Source organism: Arachis duranensis, chromosome 5 (assembly GCF_000817695.3).
Source record: "Arachis duranensis cultivar V14167 chromosome 5, aradu.V14167.gnm2.J7QH, whole genome shotgun sequence".
Classification (NCBI taxonomy): domain Eukaryota; kingdom Viridiplantae; phylum Streptophyta; class Magnoliopsida; order Fabales; family Fabaceae; genus Arachis; species Arachis duranensis.
In genome coordinates this window covers 24,504,514-24,527,204 of record NC_029776.3, presented here as the reverse complement: position 1 = coordinate 24,527,204, position 22,691 = coordinate 24,504,514, and the positions used below count along the sequence as shown (strand labels likewise).

Sequence of the window (22,691 nt, the reverse complement as noted above, 5' to 3'; positions counted from 1 at the left end):
GTTGAGTTCTTCATACACTTCACCATTGAAGATCCAGAAAGGACAATCAATTGGAAAATATTGGGAGTGCACCTCTACAATGATGATAATACTCATATGACGCAATACATAGACTTACTAGAGGAGATTGGACATATGGGTGATCGATATTTGGTTGTAGGAGATTTTAATGCAATTATGGTAAGACATGAGAAGGAGGGAGGTATAGATAAGTCAGTCGAATTGATGCAGAATTTTCATGATTTTATCAATCGAAGAAGGCTGGTGGATATGGGTTACGTTGGAGAGAAGTTCACTTAGTGGAATAGGAGTTGTGGAGAGAGAGTAATTAGAGAGAGAATTGATAGAGCCTTTCTTTCTCTAGAATTACGGAAGAAGTATCCTTTGGCTACCAAAAAATATTTGAAAGATATCGGCTCATATCATAGACCAATTCTTCTGAAAACTAATTCAGCAACTCAAAAATAAAAAGGCAATTCAGATTTCAAGAGAGGTGATGTAGGAAAGAGAAAGTGGATAACATTGTTCTAGAAGTGTGGAAGATCAGCAACAATGGCTCATCTATGTTTCAACTATTTCAAAAGTTAAAAATTTGCATATTTGAAATAGTGAAGTGGCAGTCAAGGGCTGAAAACTCAAGGAGGCATATGGCAAGATTTGAAGATAAACTAGCAGAGCTTAAAGAAAAACCAACAGAGACAGATAAAATTGAAATTATGCAGCTGGAAGAAGAACTCAGCAATGCTAGCATGATGGAAGAAAGATTCTGAAAGAAAAATCAAGAATAAATTGGCCAAAATGGAGAGATCAAAATACAAGATTTTTTCACTCAAAGAATTAAGCCATGAATAGGAGGAATAAGATTTGAAAGTTTGAAGATGAGAATGGGAATTGGTGTACAACACCAGAGAAAATCGGTGGTCGGGCAAAAACTTTTTTGAAGACTTATTTACTACCAGCAACCCTCAAGACCCAGCATTGATGCTAGAGGACATTAGAAGGAAAGTATCTTCTGATCTTAACCGGAACCTTACAAAACTGATGGAGAAAAGGAAATTAAAAAAAATTGTTTTTCCATTAATTCAGGAGCTAAACTTGGGGACAACAGATTTACAGCAAAATTTTTTTAGTTCTATTGAGGAGTCATTAAGGAAGATGTCTATTGGGCTGTTAAGAGTTTTTTTGGAGGTGGACGCATTCTGAAGAGCTTTAACCAAACGGAGATATGCCTAATCCCAAAAGTTCCGAATGCAGAGTTATGAATCAAATTCGACCTATTAGTCTTAGCACAATATTTTACAAGGTGATATCAAAAATCCTAATGCACAGGTTATAACCCCTCATGAACAGGATACTAAGTGATAACCAAAGCGCTTTTATCCGGAGAAGGCTAATTAGTGATAATATATTGGTGGCCTATAAATGCATACATTTCCTGAAGACTAAAACTTATGGAGGAACAAATATGGCCTTGAAACTAGACATGAATAAGGCCTATGACAAGGTGGAATGGAGGTTTGTATGGTTTATGATGGAGAAGCTTGGATTTTGTCAGAGGTGAATAGAGTGAGTTATGGAGTGTGCCACTATAGTTTCTTATTCTGTTATTGTGGATAATGTTCTTACGGACTTTTTCAAACCTAGTAGAGGGTTCCATCAAGAAGATCCACTTTTTCCTTATTTTTTTCTTATATGTGTGGAAGGCCTACCCTTTTTGCTCCACAAAGGAGAATATAATAACCTATTTTAAGAGTTTTGGCTAAACAATAGGTGTCCTTTATTAATCATCTCTTATTTGCTGACGACTCTCTATTATTTTGTAAGGCAAATCCCCAGAGTTGTGGTAATCTGCTCAATATCTTGCAACAATATAGCTCTATAAGCGCGCAAATAGTTAACTTGAGTTATTCGGCTGTCTTTTTAAGTAGAAACACCCCTCAGACTATTAAAGAAGAGTTGGCTGCATTACTAAAAATCCCTAATATAAAAGCACATGACAGATACTTAGGACTCCCACCTTTCACTATCAAATATCAATAGATTCAAAACTCATACCTTTGCTTTTTTGAAAGATAAAGTTTCTAAGAAACTATAAGGTTGAAAACGCTCATTATTGTCAACAAATGGTAGAGAAATATTGATCAAAGTAGTAGGAACAACAATATTTATATATACGTTAAACTGCTTTAGATTGCCTGAAACGATGCTAGATGACCTACACAGAATGATAATGCAGTTTTGGTGAGAGTAGAGATAGAGTGAGCAAAAGTTACAGTGGATTAGTTGGGATACTATGAGCAGAACAAAAGAACACGGAGGAATGGGTTTCAAAGATCTTAAGGCTCTTAGCAATGTTAGCAAAAAAGGGATGGTGATTATTAACTATACCTAACACTCTGTTTTACAAGATATTTAAAAATAGGTATTTTACTATTTTAGACTAACCTCTTTTCTACAAGCTAAGCTTAGTATGAGACTGTCTTGGGCCTGGCAAAACTTGCTGGAAGGGAGGAAGGTCCTGGAAGAGGGAGCAAAATGGAAGATCACAAGGGAAAGCATGGTAAAAATCAAAGATAATCCATAACTCGAGAATTTATCGCCATTCAGATAAGATGTAGAGGAATGCAGTAAGAAGAATTTGACTTATATCTAGCTACTCATCGATTCTTTAGGCAACTGAAACACCGAATTAATTCAAGAAAACTTTAGTATGAATATTGCACCACAAATCTGTCAAATGAAAATTGAACAGGGAGAAGACTCAGTAATATAAAACAACCATAACTCAGGTGACTGCACAGTTAACACAGGTTATGAAATAGCTTACAAATTTGTTCATCCACCAATTGAAGAACTAAATGAGAGATTTAGAGAAAAGAAGGTATGGAGGAGCATTTGGGATTTGAGAAGTCAACAAAAAATTAAGCGTTGATCTAGAAGTTTGCGCATGAGGGTCTGACAGTAAAGGCGAATCTCCACACCCGAATAGCACAGGTCAGCAACATATGCCCAAGATGCTTGTTGGCACCATAAATCCATCTCCACGCCATGGTGTTCTGTCCAAAAGTACAGAGTATCTGGAGTTTTTTCTCAATGGCGAGTGTGATACTGAGAGACTCGAGCCTTCAACAATGGTAATGGTGAAAAAAAAATGATTGAATACCTATAATAGATAGGAAAAATGAAGAATCACATGGCAAAGGCTAGCTACCTCCTACAGAAAATTTAGTTGGCAAGAAATTTACTAGTTTTTGAGGATAGAAGATAAGAATGTGAGAAAGTTTTAACTCAAGCGTTGAATTTGGTTGAGGAATTTGAAAGACATGGAGCTTATGGTCGTCGAAGATGAAGCACAAGGGAAAAGATGGTGTTTACTTTACCTTTTACCTGAAGTCCCTTTTAGATAATTGTATTATGGATATTTTTGGGAACTCCCTTTTTTATGTTCGTTTTGCACTTAGGTACTGTAATCAGAACCTATTTATAATTGCAATAATAGTAATGTCTTTGAAAAAAAATAATAGTGTATGTATCAAAATTAAAATTTTTTAATTCTTGCTTTTTCTAAAAGTGAAACTTGTCAATAAAAAAGATAATTCATCATCAAAAGTTAAGTTAGAGATTTGAAGTATGAAAGTAGTAAATTTCTTTACGTAATCACTAATTGTGTTTTTGTACCATCTTTCCCATTCATTTAGAAAGGAGATTTTAGAAACATCTCTACCAAAAAAGAGTAACCAATCCACCTCCAAAGGTGGAACTACTCAAAAGGTAGTTGTTAACTCCACCTCTATATTTATAAATACCATTCGAATTCCAATCTATTAAAAAACTTGCCTAAAATCTTTGCTGCTAACTTAAGTATCAAAGTTTCTTGTAGATACCATCCCTATCTCCTCACAAGAAATTCGGACGACTTCATTCCTATAGGAGAAGACATCGAATCTTTCACCTAAAGGTGTTTGGATCTCACGTTCAAGTCCAAATCACCCTGATCGAAAAAATAAGTATTCTAGTTTTAATAAAGTTAGATTCTTGTTGGATATCATGTGTTTTGTCCGTCAAAATGCTATAAAAAAAAATATAAATTAAAATGTGAGAAATATTACAGGTACAATTTTTTTTTGTGAATTAAGACCAATTAAATTGAACCATAAAATTTTAGTGAGTAAATAAATGAAAGTAATATATATATATGTTAGATCAACTTAGTTAACATTACTCAAATATCATGTTAATGAAATGTTAATTTTTTATTTTTATGTAATAAATTTATTATAATTAAAAATTAGGAATAGAAAAAAAATTCATATTTATACTAATTTAGTATTATAATATTTTTATATGCTACTTTTAGTAATAACTGTTATCTAATTGTATCTCCGATAATTGAGTTTGTTCCAATTATATTCATTACATCAATATTTATTTTTATTTCTACTATTTTTAGTATTATAATTTTTTTTCGAACTTAATTATAGTCATAACATTATATTCTCTTTCAAGACAACTATTTATCGAGTTAAACCCCATTTTGATTTCTGAGATTGACGAGTTGTATTGATTTGGTCCTTGATTTTTTAATTGTTACAATTTGGTCCTCCAAATTTAAAAAGGTGCACCAATATAGTCATTTCTCAACACTGCTAGTGAGATAGCTCAAATCTTGCCATGTTAGACATATTAAAATAATATTGTACACGTTTTGTCGCTAAAAGAGCACTAAGTGATATTATTTCAGGGTTTAAACAATATTAAAAAGGAGGAATATAACGTTTAAGTATTGTTCAAACCCTCAAACGATGTCATTTAGTGCCTTTTTTAACGCCAAAACGCATATCACGTCGTTTTAATATGTCTAGCGTGACAAAGCTTGAACTACACCACTAACGGTGTTAAGTTTTAGCGACGGAAGATACACGAAAGATTACATTGGTGCACTTTTTTTAATTTAGAAGATCAAATTGTGGCAATTGAAAAGTTAAGGACCAAATCAGTGCAACTCGCCAATTTCAAGGGCTAAAATGGAATTTAACTCCAACTTCATTCTCAAAGTTGTGAAAAGAAACAAATTAAATTTATTTTTTTAAGCAAAATAAATTTTAGTTACTGTATAAACAAAACTTGAATATATTGTATTAAATATATTTTCTTTTATATTTTTGGGTATATATTAAAAATATATATATTGTATTAACCTTATATTTCTTTTTTTTGGGGGGGACATTGTATTAACCCAATATAAATGTTGCCTTCCTTTTGTTTTGGTTATTAATGAGGTTTTTTTAAAAAAAAGTTTTGGTTATTAATGTGGCCTTCTAACAGCTGAATTCCATTGGGCTTGATAGATAAAATTTACGACAGGCACATTTTTTCATACTCAGATTGGATATAGGCTTGTTTACAAAAGAAGGTTCAACGTTGGCATGGTCTATGCTCATCCAAGGCCCAACTCTGGAACAGGAAAGAGCGGCTCTTCCTCACTCCTGCGGTTTGTCCAAAAAGATAAAACAAAGGAAGCACTCCTGCGGCTTGTTTTGCGCCGACGTCGGTGTGTGAAAATGAGAAGGCAAGTCCGATGCCTGAGGAGCTTTTGATCCGCCGCCACAAATCGCATTGCGCCGCTCGTCTCCGATCGTCCAAAATGAAACTGTGAGCAGCTTCTCCTCAGGCCAAACAAACCGCCAAGAACCAACTATCACTTGCTGCCGCCAGGCTATCCGTCTTGCGCGGCTTCGCTTCTGCCACGTCTTCTCTCGCATCTCCGTCAAAGACCACTGCGTGCGAGTTCAAGTTCGGTGGCTTTGGTGGTTGTCTCTGCACAACATTCACCCTCGACAGTTCAAACCCTTCGCCTTTGCTTCGATATTAGAGGTCACTCGTTGCATCGCCACAGCCGTTGTTCGGCTTATCTAAGTCATCTTCGTCTTCTTGCTTCTGGTATGTTGGTGAGAGTGATTCTTGAATTTCAGTTGTTGCTATTGATGATTCCATGTTTGCAACAACAAATTTTATCTCCGAATCTGGATTTGCTATCGAACTGTGATCTGGTCTTTTTGACTTCAAATGTTGATCTGTGATGTTTGCATCTGAATCTTGATCTGCAATTTTTCCTTAATAGAACTTTGCCAGGGCTCGGAAAATAGTTTCTGTATTTTCGAAAGACATTTCTCTATGAATGTGAATTTACAATCCATTTATAAAGCAAGCAACTAAAATTTCATGATCATGCATATGAACAAAATATTTTTTTTTTTTGAAGAGATGCATATGAACAGAATTTGCATGAAGCCATGAAATTGTCATAATATTCGGTAACATTTTAGTTTAGATGATATTTGAGCTTGCCAAACCACTCTAGAAATTGGATAGAGTGCTCAATGAAAGCACCACTGTAATAGGTTTATTATAATTAGAAAAGAAAAGATTTCATTAGTTAAAAGAAAATTTCAGGAGAAGGAGAGATGTCCCAAGACATTTTACATTTCACAATTCACATGTTCACTAATTTAGTATGACAATACTTATTTCCTATTTATACTTTTTTTTAGTAATATCGATTATCTAATTCTCTCTCTCTAATAATTGAGCCGAGCCCAATTATACTCATTACATCAGTACTTATATCTATTTATACTATTCTTTTTTGTATTCGTTATCTAACTCTTATCTATTTCTATTGTCTATTCATTAGGTTAAACTCAATTATACTCGTTGCATCTTAATAGTTGTATTATGCATATATTTCATCTTCAATATATGGTTTAGTTCTTGTTGGTTATCATGAGATCTGTATGCCAAGTGTTGCACAAGAAAACCTACTATCCTTATGAATGAAACCCAAATCATTTTCACATTTCTGAATGCTTCTGATATTGTTTACTGTATGATTATAGAAGACATGGGAAAAAGGGCAGATGTTTTGGATTGTGTTGTTTCGATTTGATTGTTGCTTTAGTTTTGTCTTCCTTCTTCAATTGTGGAAATCCAAAATTGTTGTTTGAATTGTGGAAGTCCGAAATTGTTGTACATGACCTGTATTCAAATTGTTGTTTATTTGATTATTCTTGCATATAGCATTTTGGCATTCATTTTACTTCATGATTCTCATAAGCAGGAAAGGTATTTGATATTTCTCATCCATACTTGTAAATCACATTCTTTCTTAATGCTTAAAATTTCAGTTGAGGAAGGGAGGGGAATAGGAAGTTGACTACAGCGGAATGGTGATCTCCAACAATCCCCACAATAAGGAAATAGCCATAAGGAGGAGGATTGCTAACATGTAATTTTTCCTCAATCCTATTGTAACTTAATTGCTAGATTAATATGTCATGTGGGAAACATTAGGTTCAAACGTTTTTTTGCATAAATATATCCATGTTATACCAAATTTGTTCAATAATGTTTACTTTACTGTGTATTCATAGATTTAATAAACATGAAGATGATTTTCCTTCTTTGAGAGAATACAATGATTATTTGGAGGAAGTAGAGGACATGAGTAAGTTTCAAGTGTCATGTTTACAAGTGTTTCACAGATTAAACATTTTTCCTTTTTGCTTTATTGAGAAGATTCTATCCCATATCCACCATTTGCAGCATTCAATTTGATTGAAGGAATAGATGTTGCTGCTATTGAAGCAAGAATTGCTAAGTATCAGGAAGAAAATACAGAGCAAATAATGATTAATCGGGCCCGAAAGGTATTTCTGAGTTGTAATGCCTCTTCGTTCGTCTTTGTCTTTGGCGTCGTCTTCTGTCTTCTGCTTCCTCTTCCTCTCCCCTCCCCTCCCTTCTTACCACTGTTGGCTCTTCTCCCTCCAATGCCTCCGGCCCGTTCTTGATCTTCTCTTTCCTTTTCCTTTTTCTTTTCTTTTTCTTTATTTATTTTTAATTTATTTTAGAAGTATGGATGTGTGATATAATTGATTAATGACTTAGTGCAGTTAATAATGTGTTGAGGTTGGATTTTTTAATTTTTAGTTGCTGTTTTCTGTTGAAGAAGAAAGGAGAAAGGAGGTTAATGATTTTTCTCTTGAAGATGAAGGGAGAAGAAAGGAGGAAATAGGGGAAAATTGGTTTTTTATGAAAAATGTATTTATGTCTCTTGATTAGTGTCTTCACAATCAAACAAACTTAATATGAGACTGAACTATTGTGTCTATGACTCTATGTATAGCTATGTGTTTGTGCCTTTGTCTCAAATTTTGAGACAGAAACCAAATGGAGCCGTAAGTATTAATGTTATTTCCTTTATTGACAAAGTTCACAATTTCAATCTGTGGTTCATCAAGGGTATGACTAGAAACTTCTAGAATTTCATCAATCGGTGAAAACTCATGTTCTACAATATCCCACATCATTATTTCTCCTTCTCTTTTTGGTCTTTATATGTATGTATTTTGGCCTATCCAAAAGGTAAGGTTGATAAAAGAAGATTGGTTTGCAAAAAATTAAACATCTCACCTGGAAAAAAAGGAGGAAAAACAAATAGGCCATATGTTGTATGTATTGGAGCTGTGTTCTCTATGTGTCTGAGCCGTGTATGCCATGTTTTGAGCAGTGTCTAGCTTGTATCTGAGCTTCAAATTGACATTTTTAAAATGGGGCGAACGCACAACATGCAGACACACCATTTCTTAGGTGGGCTTCAAACTTTTGTAATGTATCGTTGTGTTGATAGGAATTGAATTACTGAACAGGCTGAAGAATTGGCTGCAGCTCTGGCAGCAAGCAAGGGCCAACCTGTACAAACAGACAATGATGCGGTGAGCATTATATTGCTGATCTATTTTATTTTCGTTATTAACTGTTAATCTTTTGGCATGATTTGTTGAACTTAAATCAATTTGTTTTATTATTTTAAACTAAGTTTATATTCATTTTTATTAAGTTACTTTCTGCTTTTTGCATTTACAAACATATAAATTATCATTGAAAACAACCATTTCCCCTTGTGTTAGAATTGGGTGGCTTTTTGATATTTGACAAACACTAAAATAATCATTGTAATCCCAAACAAATAAAGAAATCCCCATCAGTTTTCTTTTCTTTTCTTTTTAATAAAAAAACCGAAATGAATATGGTTGTTGAGAAATGCCAATAGCAAATCCGTCAAGTGAGGAAACACTTGATTTGTTGTTATGTCTTAACAATTGTCGAGAAATATGAAGTGAAAATAAAATAAATAATCATTTCTTAACAAGCTCGAGCATTTGGAGAGTGGAAGTGAAGTGCATAAGATTTTGCATTAATGGGATGACAGAGAATAGTGCTCAGAAATGGGATGACAGAGAATAGTGCTCAGACTAAGGTTGTGAAGATTTCATTATGTATATACATCTCTAAAAATTACGATCCACATATGGTCTCATTGTTTCAGTTCCAGTAGGTCCTGCATTGTGTTACTTTTGTCCACCCCATCTCCCATCAAATGTATAAAATCAAAGTTACCTCTTTTACATGCAATTTGGTATTTCCTCCAGTTCAATATCCATCAATTCAGAGAAAATTCTTTGGTTCAATATATCTGTTATTTTCACTTTTTAATATAATATTTATTAATTATTTTTCATGTTTACCCTCTACACTGTTAAGCACACAAACAGCAAAAGATTTACACTATAAATTAGTTGTATGATAAGGGGCTTTTGATCAATAGCTTTGTAATTAATTCTTGAATTTATTGTTAAGTAATGTGACAAGGAACCAAAGTGACCCATATTGTGAAAAGGAGGGAGTAGTATTTTTGGGATACTAATTGTAAGATTTTTAATGTGAGACTTATTAAAGAATTCTGACTTCCAAGTCTGTTTAATTCTTTGATCCCTGAAGATGTTCATGCTGCAATATATGCATTTGAGTAAGTTCCTCTTCTCTGTTCTCTTGGAAATAGGCTGCAAACCAAAATTCGCAAGCAGGGTTTGGTGCAGCTCCTCAGGGACAGTATGCACCTACATTTGCAGGACAGCCAAGACCCACTGGCATGGCTCCACAACCTTTACCGCTTGGTGGTGGTGACATGTTGGGATATGCAGATGATGAGGAAACAATGCGGCTACGAGCCGAAAGAGGTGCAAGGGCTGCAGGATGGAGTATGGAAATAAGCAGGAAGAGGGCACTTGAAGAAGCCTTTGGAAGCATGTGGGTTTATTAAGACACATTTTCAGAGGATGCAGGACATCATGTTTCATTTAAATTCTGAGGACCTGCACGTATTGGCATGTTCAGTGTCATAAGATATACACATTATGCTGTAATTGAAATGGTGGAGAATGTAAAATTTGGTGCATTTTTGTGTCAGCCTTTTCAATTTTATTTGAGGATCCTTAAGGTATTCCTTTTCTTTTTAACCATTTCTCTCCTTTTTTTTCCCCAACAATAAAAAACTAAAATACCAGAAAGTAAAAAAATAAACAAATAGACAGACATGCTTCTCAATACTAACCAGAATATTTCCTTGTTTGGCAAACTTAAATTGAATTTTGGATCATCAGCTATCATGTCAAATTCATCATCCAAATAAAGGCACTGATCACTGTTCATCAAATTATGAAATAAAATCTTCCTTGAATACCAATTAAACCTGATTTTCTCTGTATGCAGGACCAACAAAAGAATGTTACGTGTATAGTAGGGAGTTTGGAAACATTAAGAAGTAATTAAAAGTAGAGTGTAAAATTACTTATCGAGTTCACAAAAATTTTCATCTCAATTTAAGCCAAAGCTAAGGAAAATCACAAAGAAAACATTGATCAACTTACCGCAAAATGTCCTTTTGTGTCCTGAAACCAATTCGAGTTCTGAGATGTGAGCTATATGTTGCCAATCTTCCCCTGTTATCCTTTTGCATCGCTTCTCCAACATTGGACTTTTCTCAATTAATAACTTGTGCAAGTTTGTTAATTGTCCAAATCTACTTGGCAATGATTTCAACTCAGGGCAGTAACTGATGCGTAGTTCTTGAAGAGAAGTCATGTCTCCTAACCATTCTGGCAATGAATCTACATTGTATAGACTCAAAGTTTGTAGGGAAGGGATACCCTGCAAGCCTTCTGGAAGAACTCGATTATGGTCCCCGCCGAAGATTGTAACGTGGTGGAGGGTAGTTAGCACATTCATGCTGCTTGGTACAGCCACCAGCTCTGGACAGTATGAGATGTCAAGGCACTGGAGATAAGTTAGGTGTCTCACACCTTCGGATAAGGACTTCAACTTCTTGCAGCGGTGAATGCTCAAAGCTCGAAGTGAGCTCAGACCTTGCAGAACATTTTCTGAGAAAGTCTCAAGCTCATCGCAATATCCGATTTCTAAAGTTTGTAACAAGGTGAGGCTGCACAATACATCCGGTAATGCCTTGAGATTAGGGAAGTAGTCAATGCATAGGGTCTCAACATGATCCAAATTATGCACAATTTCTACTGGGAAGGAAGCCATGTCTTGAATTTCAAGATTCTTGACAGATGGAAGGCATGGCAATTTAAATTTGGGAACAGATGAAATACTAACTTCTAGAAGATTAGGCAGCATCTCTGCTCCTTCAACTTTCAACATCGAGATCAAGTTTGGCAACCCATGTAGCATTAGTTTCTTTAAGGACTTGAAAGCCTTCTCCTCAAAGCCTTCATACGAGTCATCATCGATGTGTTCCACACCTTCCATTCCACGTATAGAAAGATAAGTTAAATGAGGTAACTTACCAAGTGGAGGAAGTTGCTCACAACTTTTGCAGTGGTGAAGTGTAACACTGACTAAGCTTGAGAGAAGTGAGGTATTTCTCAACCAAGGGGCCAATTGTGTTCCTCCATAACCCTTCATCCCGAAACTTTTGAGATTTGAATGAGGCTTGAGGCCATTAAGCACCTTTTCTGAATCTGCATTATTATTGCCCCAGGACAAGTATAAACAATTCAGGTTCTTTTTACTAATCAAATTAGCAGCTCTAGCATCAATTTCCCTGAGGACATTCTCAAGTCCTTTGATATGTAGCTTGCCTCCAAGATTAAGATCGCGTAACTCGGCTATGCTAGACCCAGCTTTTGAATCCACAATGAAAGTACTCAATGTCTTGAGACATTTCAGTATACCGATTTTCGAGGGCATTGATACTAATGACGGACACCTTTGAATGGAGAGATGTCTAAGATCTTGTAGGCATGTCAAGTGTTTAGGTAAGGAACGGAGATAAAAGCAAGAATACAGTTTTAGAACTTGCAATTTTCGCAGCATAGAAATACACTTAGGCAATGTTATGATCAAACTATTGCAAATATTTAAGTACCTCAAGTGTGTTAAGCTTTTGAGTGCAGAGAGTTGCATAGAGCTCATGCTTAATGCTCGGAGAGAATTGAATGGTGGCAAGCCATGTGAATTAAACAAAACAAACGAATCAAACTCAATAAAAGTCCTTAGGGATTCAACTTTCTTGAAGGCACCCATGTTGAATTTGGATTCTCCATCCAAGCCTACCAAACTTATATGGTGGAGTCTACTTGACAGATTACTCAAGTTTGCAGACTTAGAAACCTTACACTCTTCCCCTACAATAGATTGAGCAAGTTCATGGAATAAATCATGAATCTTGAATGTAACATTTCCAAATAAATCATCCTTCACTTCTTCAAAAAATGATCTCTGACACAATTCATCCCACACATCGTTGCCAACATGCTCAACCTCCAAATTTCCTTCTGACTTAATAAGCCCATTTGCCATCCAGAGATGAATTAGCTCTTCTTTCAAGATTCGAAAGTCTTCAGGGTAAATGGCACAAAAAGAAAAGCACTGTCTTAGCGACAACTTCAAATTAAAGTAGCTTATTCTCAGAGCACGCATGATCGCATCACCTCCGGATATATTCCAAATCTTACTTTCCTTTATATCAAGCCATTGTTGTTTCTCACTTTTGTTGCGTAGAAGGCTTCCAAGTACTTTGGATGCAAGAGGGGAACCTACACATTTTTTCACAATCTCCTTTCCTATCTTTTCAAGCTCTGCACTTTCTTCGTTATTGCCAAATGCATGGTGTTTGAACAATGACCAGTTGTCATCCTCGGACAAAGGTAAGAGGCGATGAATAGAGCATGTTCCCATGATGGATGCAACACTTTCATTTCGAGTAGTTACCAAAATTACAGAACCTTTTACTCCGCTTCCACATTGTAACATGCATTTCAACTTCTTCCATTCTTCTTGATCCTCATTCCACACATCATCTAGAACAAGTAAATACCTTTTGCGGAGTAGCATCTCTTGAACTTTCTTTTGCATTGATTCTAAAGTAGAGAGGTTGGGGTTTTGTAAGGTGATGGATTCTACAATGGACTGCAAAATTCTCATTATATTAAAATCACTGGAAATGCAAACCCAAATTCGGAGGTCAAAGTGTTTGATTACACAATCATCATTGAAGATCCATTGAGCAAGTGTTGTTTTTCCAAGTCCTCCAATACCAACAATGGGATAGACGGAGAGCTCGTCACTGTTGCAAGAATGGCTTAAAAGAAACTTCAAAATCTCATCTCTGTCTTGATCTCTTCCATACATGTGCTGCTCAGTTCGGACAGAACTCGTCTGTCGCCATCGATCATCTTCTTGTTGCCTCTCTGTGACACCTGCACGCAACTCAAACTTCCTCCTCTCTTCATCAATCTCATGGAATCTTTTGGTAATCTCTTTCATCCTCCTACCAATGTCACGACGAAACAGAATTATCCTGGGATGAAAACGGGCAAAGCACATAACATGTGCCTTAAGCACTAGACGGTTGGATTCTATTGAACATTCATCTAAGATATCATCAAGCACATATGCTGCATCTGAAAGCTTCTGCAGCCAAAGCTTCACAGCACGCTCTGTAATTTGTTTCTCTTCAGCATCTTGGAGCACTGCATGGATTGAACTGAGGTTACTACATAGCTTTACGGTATGTGATTCAACCCCCCAAATTGTTGCAAGCTCATTCTGCACAAAATTCTGCAAGTTTCCAATGACAATTCCAAGTAAAGCAGTAGCCATGAGTGTAGTGTGGGGAGAAATGCTTAAGAGGTATTGCTTTGTTTTTGTGCTATATATTATTTGTGGCAAGTTGAACCAAAGCCATGACATCAGAGCCCGCATGATACATTAGGTAGTGTTGGTTCAGCCAATAATACTCGTGCTGTGGTCATTTTTTTTTTATCAATTTATGAATATTTTACATTATCGTTTACCAAACAAAATTTAGAACATTTCTACCAGACAAAACATGTAACCGTTTTTTTAACAAAGAATTAAATAAAACCTTACTTTTAAGGTTACAATAAATATCTATGGAAACATTAAAACACGTTAATTATAACTAATTTCAACTACTCAGATTTTTCGTTAACATGCAAAATTAACTCTTCATAATTCATATTATAAACACAAATTAGGCAAACTACCTCTCCAATCTCCTTAATTTCAACATATTCCGAAGAGAGAGAGTTACGGGGTGGATGAACAAATTCATGATCGTGCAGCAATTTAAGAAAAAAGATGGCCAGCGACCAGGTTAAGTATTTACTCTTATATATATAGACTTAAAATTGCAAAAATCGACAACTGGGAAAAAACACACGGGGAATCCCTTGCAGTGAGGATCACATATACCATTTCAGCAGTTCATGCAACAGGGATTTTAGGCTCCCCTAAATTCACAAAAGCTTCTGCCCGTGTCAAGTGCATTGATGCAGCATCCCAAGATACAAGGTGGTCAAGAAATACATTCACATACCTTGCCCTGTCATTCTGTCCAAAAAGTCGCATCAGAATTGTTCAGTTAATATTCTCCTGGAAACTAAGTGATAATCCATGATGAACATACCTTATAATCCAGATAATAAGCATGCTGTACAAAAGGGAAGAAAGCATTTTCAGTTAGTAATGATAAACATAAAGGTTCCTGCGATGTAATTGTATGTAAATCCTCATGACCACAAGTTTTGTTGTGATAGAGAGAAAGAGAGATTATACCTCCCACAAATCCAAGTTGATAATTGGCTACATCATAAAAATATTATCAGTTCCAATGACAATAATAAATCAACCAATTTGGAGGAATGTGGAAATTAGCTTACTATGTGATCCCACACAATTGGACAAATGGCATTTGCAGTTTTCACTATGGCTAGTCGTCTTTCTTCTCGCTTCACTAAAACAATCAAATGTGAATATTAGCAATAACCATCGACATTATTAGAACAAATATCTGGAAAAGAATTGTATCAACAGAATAGGAAAAAGACAACTGATAAAAGATTAAATCAACGGATTATTCACAAACAACCTTGACAATTTTTAAGCACAGGAGGATGATAATGGAATCCTAATGACATTACGTTTATGGAAGAGGATATTGAATAAAATATCTATAAAGTGCAATGTGAAGTCAATTAATCATCTAATTGATAAAAAAAAATTTAGGATTTCTAAATTCAGATTTCTGTTTTATCATATACCTAATGCATATTATTAGGGCATTATTCTTTGCATAGATGGGCTCACATCAATAGGACTACATTATTTGACCTAGCAATACATATTAGGCTGATCTTTTCCTATTATCTATAATCATATTTGGTGAATCTTTCACCTTTGTTTATTCCTTAATCCTAAAATTATAAATATTCGATAGTTTAAGATAATATACTTGAACATAGTTCTATCAAACACAGATCATCCAAACAATTGTTCCATATTTGAACTGGGAATGAGGAAAGTTTAGCTCTGCCTCAGGAATAATAAACAAAAGTATTCTACATAATGGCAATGAGGGTTTAAGAACCACACCAGTAAAACAATTTGAACATCTTACTTTTTGAAAAAATTGATTTACTTTGATAATGTTAGACTGGAATCAGAAATATTTCTTTTTTTATTCTTTTTATTAAAAAAAAATACGCGCCCACAGGGGGGACAAAAAGTACTCAAGAAATGTGTTTATTGACTAAGGATCTTGATTAGCATGATCAAAGAGACCCCTAACTCTCCAAAATATCACTGATCCTAGCTGAACTAATCCTTTTTTTCTCTTTATTTACTGTCAACTGAAATCTTCTAGAAAACCTGTGTCCTTCCATAGCCACACATGTATTATAGGGGAACTCCAATGGTTATATACACATATTAAGATCATTTATGAATTCTGTGCAACCAACATATTATTTTTTAAGCAATGAGTAGACTTACAAACTAGCCAAACCCAGCCAGAACCAAATAGTGTGAGGGAAGCTTCTACAAACTTGTCTCTAAAGTTTGTAAATGATCCGAAATCTTTTTCAATCTGTTGAAGAAGACCTAGCTCGGGCATATCACCCCCATCTGGTCGCATACACTCCCAGAAGAAGTTATGATTCCAAACCTGAGCGGGAAAGGGGCACAATTAATTACCTGACACAGCTATGATGTGTGTTTTTCTGTTTAAATAAAAAAAGCATTTACAGTCACAATTGCAACTTCTTCATTATTATCAATCATATGAACAAACAAGATTAGCTTAATCATACAGATAGGACTGACAACTTATTTGTTGCCACAAAAAGAAAATGGTTCAAGAACAAGAACAAGAATGATTATTAAGTGTCTGCTTGGTTTGCATATTTTGGCTTAAATATGTTTTTGGTCCCTCACTCCCTCCTAAGTTGTTAGGATTTTTTTTCCCGGTATCATTTTGTCCCTCTTTTTCAATGTGAGGTTGTCTTTGTTGTATTAGTCCGTCGATTATCTGGTGTAATTTACAAAGACTGAATGAAAATCCTTAAAATCTTATATAGATCAAGACAAAATATTTAATATTTGAAGTACTATATGTATATTCCAAAATATCTATAAAAAAAACTTAAATATGGACTAGACACAGATTTGAGAAAACAACTCAGACATGGAATAATGCCCCCAAGAAAACCATTAATGTAACATCCTAAATTTTTTTAACCATGTTAATCATCCCATTTTGTAATGTTTGGTATGATAATAAACAAATTAGAAGTCATAAGGTAGTCTATTGATAAACTTAGGGAAAAATAAGAAATATCACAACATAAAATTTTAATAAATAAAAGTAGATATTTAAAATTAAAAGTTATTATAAAAGTTTAATGATCATTAATAAACACAAGCTTAAGATGCAAAAGAAATTCAAAATCCATAAGATCATTTATAAGTTTAATTATTCAATAATTAATTCGTTATTAATTAATTAAATTCATGGCAAAAACCTAGATGATGCACATGAAAACTAACTTCCCTAATTTAAAATTTGAAAGTATGACAACACAAACTTAAGTAAATTCTTAACCGGCAATAATAACTCTACAAATATAGTCATAACTCATTCCATATTTATCGAATTTAAATGATCTTTGACACTATGAGAAGATGAGAACAATTCCTTCATTCTTTCAGATCACCACAAGATCAATTTTGAATTATGTTAGGGAGACAAAATAGTAGCAAGTTTAGAGTAGGAAATCACGCTATAACCAACCAACCTGACAAATGATCAGTTATAAATATCTCCAACTACAGATACATTTAACTTGGTTTAAGGGTCATTTTAAAGCTAACTTGATTATCTATAATTTATTTCCTATTTCCAAATATAGAGAACACTACAGAGCTTGCAAAGTGACACTCTAGAAGAAAGACTTCACCTAAACCCGAATTAGATTTTTCATAACCCAATTTGAACACACCTAAGGAACATTTGAACCTTTTCCGACTCGTTCTAATCTTCTTTTTATAGAAAATCCCTAGGCTATCTATCTCTTGTATCTCTGGTTATCTTTTCAATATGTCATTCGCGTACTTTCGCCTTATGCCCTTATCTCTTCCCACCTCCTCACTCTCATGTTATACTGTCTTTCACTAAACTGAAAGGATTTCCACCCATAGATTCTCGAAGAAAGGACCCTCATTGAACTCTAAGTCATACACTAACTATGGAAATCAGAAAGATGGAGATTTCTTTTGGCGGCAAAGTCAACTAGGTCTCGGAGATCTGCTTTTTGGAGCATGAAGCAAAAATTATCTTTTGATCACATTTGAGCCATATCTCGCAACCTTGATATTTATAGCCAACCCCACATAAAAGACATTTATTTGTAGGCTCAACTTTTGCAGTGTTATCATTATGCATACCCTAAGTTTCAAATACCAGTAATAATCCTAATGATCATGACCGTAGTTATTTTCAAAATGGCTTTCAAGAAGATAAAAGAAAGGGGAAAAAATGTTAATTACCCACTATTTTTTGTAAACTATTTTCTATAAATATAGTTAAATTCCGCAAACTTAAATGCTAACCACTAACATAATCCAAGCACAACTTAAGCCTGGTTTGGAAATATTAGGGTGTTACAATTAATGTCCTAATTCTTCTTTTAACCATAATTGTCATGTTTTGTGTTTAACCTACAGCAGTATATATCTTAACATGCTATTGTACCGAAAATCTTAAGTTCTTTGTGGAGACATATACATCATCCCAGTATTGAAGAATGAAGAATGAAGTCCCTTTATGACCTATGTAGCTCCAAAATGAAACTTTCGGTGTTTCTGAAAGTGCTAGTAAATTACTCAGGGATGCTCCCATTTGTATATGTAGTATATTATCATAGCTACTTCGTATTAGATCTTTTTAATTTCCTTAAATTTCTTTCCTTTTTATGGATAAATATAAGTTAAGGGAATTTTTTGGAGTAAATGACACCTAATCAGTACCTCAGCAGCATTGTTGAATTCAGGTAAGGGATTGCCATTGTTGTACGTCACTTTGACTAGTTCATCCAAGGTGTACCCATATAGTATATCATCCTTCTCCAGCTGTTTGTTCAAACCTTCTATAAAATTATGATGATGTTCTCCCCAATGCATGTCAATTGTCCTCTTACTCATATACGGCTCTAGTGCATCCTATAAGAGCATGAAGCAGTGCAAAAGTATAAGACAAACAAACAAAACTTGGAAAAAAATACAAGTTCAAGAATCAAATTTGTAATTTGAAATGAAGAAAAATGTTTTAAAAGCTTCCAGTTTCTAAGAGCCACAAAGGTTTCTGGGATTTTTAATTCTTTTTCATGTAAATTATGAGATCTTCATTATTGTATAATATGTGGCGAAATTCTAGTTTTTAGTTTTTTGGTAAATGTTGCACCAAAATCCTATTTATCTTCATATAGAAACATGAAATCCAGTAACTAAGTGATTCACTTACATGTTCATAAGGAGGGGTCCTCAAGCCATAAAATGCAGTCACTTTCGAAGATCTTGAAGAGACTTGACACCTCTTTTTCTGCTTAAATACAATTGAAAAGGAAGATATCAGCACAAATCGGTAAGGAAGTTGCCTTACTGAAGAGGCTCTTCATGTGGAATCAGGAATGACATGAAATCAATTTCATTAATACAAAATAAGTATTTGGCAATTGCCAATACCTATTTAGCTTGCCCAAGTATACAATATTCGTAAGCCTTCACTAACAATTCATAGTTTTCTATCCTAAGGAATGATATTACCCAATAGTGTCTACAAGTTATTATCAACCTATCCCATTTCACACAAGAAAATATAGAGATTTGAAGAAACATAGTCGACAAGCAGCCAAAAATAATACAAAGCCACACAAAAAAGTCATATTTACATGAATTCCATGACTGGCAACCAAACAATATCAACAGAAAGTATGCAGTAAGTCCTACTTGGCAAGACTTTGTATAAGATGAATTTAGGCCTTGGGTGATTCTGTTGATTATGTTTCTTGTTTGAGAGTTGCATTTTTTAGACTCTCTAGGCGATTCCACAGGCTTCAGAAGAAATCCTACCAAAGTTTACAAGGATAAGAAAAATATATGGTTTTTTGGTTTATCTACTGTTAAAATTATGTAGGAAGTGTACTATTTTTCCATTATTAGGTTTTCTATTGGGTTTTATTAATGAAGGTTATATAATAAGACACAAACTAGATAAAACTGACTTCATTTTATTATAAATTGGTGGGTGCTTGGTAATTTAATTACTTTCACTTGTTTCTTTAGTCTTTGTATTTAAAGGCTTTTCTTGTGTAGCTTGTAAGTTTGCTTCATTCATTTTGAATGTCAAGTGTCAACCACTTATTCAAAAAATAAAACGGAGAGACTAAACTACCATTTTGGTCCCCAAAAGCTTCAGTTCTTTCCAAAATGGACCCAGAAAGAAGGAAATGACATCTTGGCCCCTCAAGGATCATCTCTATCGAACAAAATGCACCAAATATGAAGAGACATGCTCTAAAAAGGCTCTAAAGATCAAATTCCGACAGAATTTTTCAAGTTTACTTAGAAAGAAAAATGATATATTTCGATTCTCCAAATTTGATGATTTTACGTTAAGTTGATTTAATTTTACAATTTCTATTATGTGAATGGCAAAACATTTAAAATGAAATTTAAAAAGGGTACAAAAATCGAATTTTAGTATTTTACCTCAATTTTTCTATATATACCTTCTAAATAATTATGCAAATGTTTTTACAAAAATTGGATCAAATGCATGAATTGGTTAGGAAAAAATAGTACATTTTGTAAAATTAAGATCATCTTTGGAGGGTCAAAATGGCATTTTTTTTTTCAGAGACTATTTTGTCAAAAAATGAATCTTTTGGGGGAACACAAAATGGTAGTTTCTTAACCTTCTATTTTTGTAGAAAATAATTAATAGTTTAAGCATGTTCATGTGGATAATCTGAAACACCTTTTCAATCAAAGGTGAATATGGTTCATGTGGTGTAACTTCAAACATCGATCAAACGAGAAATATGCTACCTGAAACTAGATGTTGACTATTAATGTGTGAACACATGCTACACTGGGTGATTAAAGTAATTTTAAAGGGAGAAATTAATAATAAGGATGACAATAAAGTATTAGCCCAAGAAATTTACCATGTGAAGCTTCGGAATCTTGAACTTCGTAGATAAGCCTGTAGAAGTGAGATGACAAGTAGTATGCAGAGGGCTGAAGTAACAAGAACTCATTGCTACTTTGTTGCCTAGCAATTTACACACACAGCATATCAATATGGTTCTGCCCAAGGTTGCAAGAACCAAATCGGTCAGTGAACTAGTCAAGTGACTGGTTCAAAGGTTCAATGGTGTAACCATGTGAACTGTCATCGAACCAATTTAATTAAATATAAAATAAAACTCTTTAAAATATATCAATATTAATTTCTAGATATCTAAATTCAATGATTCAATAACAATAAAATTCAAAATTTCACATTCCCAAGTAATATTTTGTCTATTTCATTCCTAAAATTTCACATTCAAGTTCATCCCATCAAAGTTCTTAACTAAACGCACATAACTTAAAAGATCACTAATTAATGTTAAATAACAAAAAAAAGCAAAACAGGGCCTCTTCTAATTAATGATAAACCACACACTACACAGTCATGGGAGTTTCTTGTATTGCACAGGAGGAATGGCATGAACACAGCATGGCAGAAAGGGAGATATGGTGAAAAATTGGAAATAGAATCATATATCTGTAAACAGAATAGCCAACAAAATCAGAACCACATTCATTAACAAAAACAACAGCCACCAACATCAAAAAATCAAAATCAAATTCATGGGGAAAAAATAGAATTTTAAAATATGAAAAATTACATTATCAGAAACTAATTATTAATTAGCATGAAATCAAATTAATGAAGTAAAATGCCAAAATCCAAGCAGAAAAGGAGAGAGCAGTGAATCTTACCAGGGACAGGGGAGAAATGGCCGGAGAGGTGAGAGATGCCGGCAAAGAGAAGAGCAGAGATGCGGAGTAGCAATGCAGGACGGCGACGGTGCAGGAGTTGAACGGAGCAGCGAAGTTGGCAAAGGAAAAGGGAGAAGATGAAGTCACAGAAGTGCAGCAACCTAAGGTTGGGACTTGGGTCTGGGTACTGGATAACAACCAAGAGTAATTACCAAGGTTGCGAGAACCGAACCGATCAATAAACCGGTAAAATCACTGGTTAAACAGTTCACCTGTTCAACCGGAGTTCAATCGGGATTCAACCGGTTTAATTAAATATCACAGCGATAACCAAAAAAAATTAACTCAGCTTACAAACTTTCATCACAGTGCTTACAAAACTACTCAGCAAACAAAAAATTTATGAATAGAATTAAGTCAATTAACTCAGCAACAGAATTATCACAGTGCTTATGAACAAATATGAACAAAATTATGAACAGCAAACAAAAATTTTATGAACAAAATTAACAAACTACACAGCATTTAATATTACCATTGTTTATGAATAAATATGAACAAAATTATGAACAGCAAACAGACATTTTATGAACAAAATTCACAAATTACACAGCATTCAATATTATCAGTGCATATGAACAAGTATGAATAAAAAAATGAACAAAATTATGAACAGCAAAGTGACTGTTTAACAAACTACACAGCATTCAATGTTCTCAATTTATCACAGTACTCACCGGCTGCGAGGAGGAAGGGCAGTGGCAAAAACACAACGGCGACACAGAGAGAGAGAGAGAGCTCGAACAGAGGAGACGGCCAACGAGCTTCCAAACGACGGCGAGGGAGCTTCCAAACGACGGCGAGGGAGCTTCCTACGACGGCGACGGAGCTTCTACGGTAACGGTGGAGGCTGCGTGGGTGTGGGG

At 34.5% G+C, this 22,691-nt stretch overlaps 3 protein-coding genes across 9 annotated transcripts; 1 reads left to right on the top strand and 2 right to left on the bottom strand.

Annotated features, from left to right (window-relative positions):
- Nucleotides 1-5,422: 5,422 nt before the first annotated feature.
- On the top strand, nt 5,423-10,355 carry LOC107488771 (uncharacterized). Of its 2 annotated transcripts, none has more exons than XM_016109536.3 (6): nt 5,423-5,940; nt 7,185-7,285; nt 7,431-7,504; nt 7,603-7,706; nt 8,706-8,771; nt 9,899-10,355. In XM_016109536.3, the coding sequence occupies exons 2-6, from the start codon at nt 7,224-7,226 to the stop codon at nt 10,157-10,159; spliced, it is 567 nt and encodes a 188-aa protein (XP_015965022.1). In that variant the 5' UTR covers nt 5,423-5,940; nt 7,185-7,223; the 3' UTR covers nt 10,160-10,355. The 2 variants fall into 2 exon arrangements, with proteins under 2 accessions (XP_015965022.1, XP_015965020.1); XM_016109534.3 differs by having other exon boundaries at nt 5,423-5,948.
- LOC107488768 (putative disease resistance protein RGA3) lies at nt 10,086-14,019 on the bottom strand. Its single transcript, XM_016109531.3, has 3 exons — nt 10,767-14,019; nt 10,451-10,598; nt 10,086-10,211 (listed from the first exon to the last, which is right to left on the bottom strand). The coding sequence occupies exons 1-3, from the start codon at nt 14,017-14,019 to the stop codon at nt 10,193-10,195; spliced, it is 3,420 nt and encodes a 1,139-aa protein (XP_015965017.1). The 3' UTR covers nt 10,086-10,192.
- A 541-nt stretch (nt 14,020-14,560) lies between these two features.
- On the bottom strand, nt 14,561-22,685 carry LOC107488770 (superoxide dismutase [Fe] 3, chloroplastic). Of its 6 annotated transcripts, none has more exons than XM_052261403.1 (10): nt 22,503-22,685; nt 21,766-22,037; nt 20,943-21,084; nt 19,238-19,318; nt 18,745-18,936; nt 16,213-16,384; nt 15,102-15,175; nt 14,998-15,024; nt 14,849-14,872; nt 14,561-14,772 (listed from the first exon to the last, which is right to left on the bottom strand). In XM_052261403.1, exons 3-10 carry the CDS (start codon nt 21,033-21,035, stop codon nt 14,647-14,649), a joined length of 789 nt encoding a protein of 262 aa, XP_052117363.1. In that variant the 5' UTR covers nt 21,036-21,084; nt 21,766-22,037; nt 22,503-22,685; the 3' UTR covers nt 14,561-14,646. The 6 variants fall into 6 exon arrangements, with proteins under 6 accessions (XP_052117363.1, XP_015965018.1, XP_015965019.1 ...); XM_016109532.3 differs by having other exon boundaries at nt 21,766-21,952; XM_016109533.3 differs by having other exon boundaries at nt 19,238-19,315; nt 21,766-21,952.
- Between the last annotated feature and the right edge of the window lie 6 nt (nt 22,686-22,691).

Excerpts from the sequence above, each read along its gene's own strand:
- LOC107488771 (XM_016109536.3), top strand. The coding sequence starts at position 7,224 with ATGGTGATCTCCAACAATCCCCACAATAAGGAAATAGCCATAAGGAGG. Across the intron at positions 7,286-7,430 it reads AGGAGGAGGATTGCTAACAT|ATTTAATAAACATGAAGATG; the intron begins GTAATTTTTCCT and ends GTGTATTCATAG. Across the intron at positions 7,505-7,602 it reads GGAGGAAGTAGAGGACATGA|CATTCAATTTGATTGAAGGA; the intron begins GTAAGTTTCAAG and ends CACCATTTGCAG.
- LOC107488768 (XM_016109531.3), bottom strand. The coding sequence starts at position 14,019 with ATGGCTACTGCTTTACTTGGAATTGTCATTGGAAACTTGCAGAATTTT. Across the intron at positions 10,599-10,766 it reads ACACAAAAGGACATTTTGCG|AGAAAATCAGGTTTAATTGG; the intron begins GTAAGTTGATCA and ends TCCTGCATACAG.
- LOC107488770 (XM_052261403.1), bottom strand. The coding sequence starts at position 21,035 with ATGAGTTCTTGTTACTTCAGCCCTCTGCATACTACTTGTCATCTCACT. Across the intron at positions 16,385-18,744 it reads AATTCAACAATGCTGCTGAG|GTTTGGAATCATAACTTCTT; the intron begins GTACTGATTAGG and ends TTTCCCGCTCAG. Across the intron at positions 14,873-14,997 it reads TCAACTTGGATTTGTGGGAG|CATGCTTATTATCTGGATTA; the intron begins GTATAATCTCTC and ends CCTTTTGTACAG.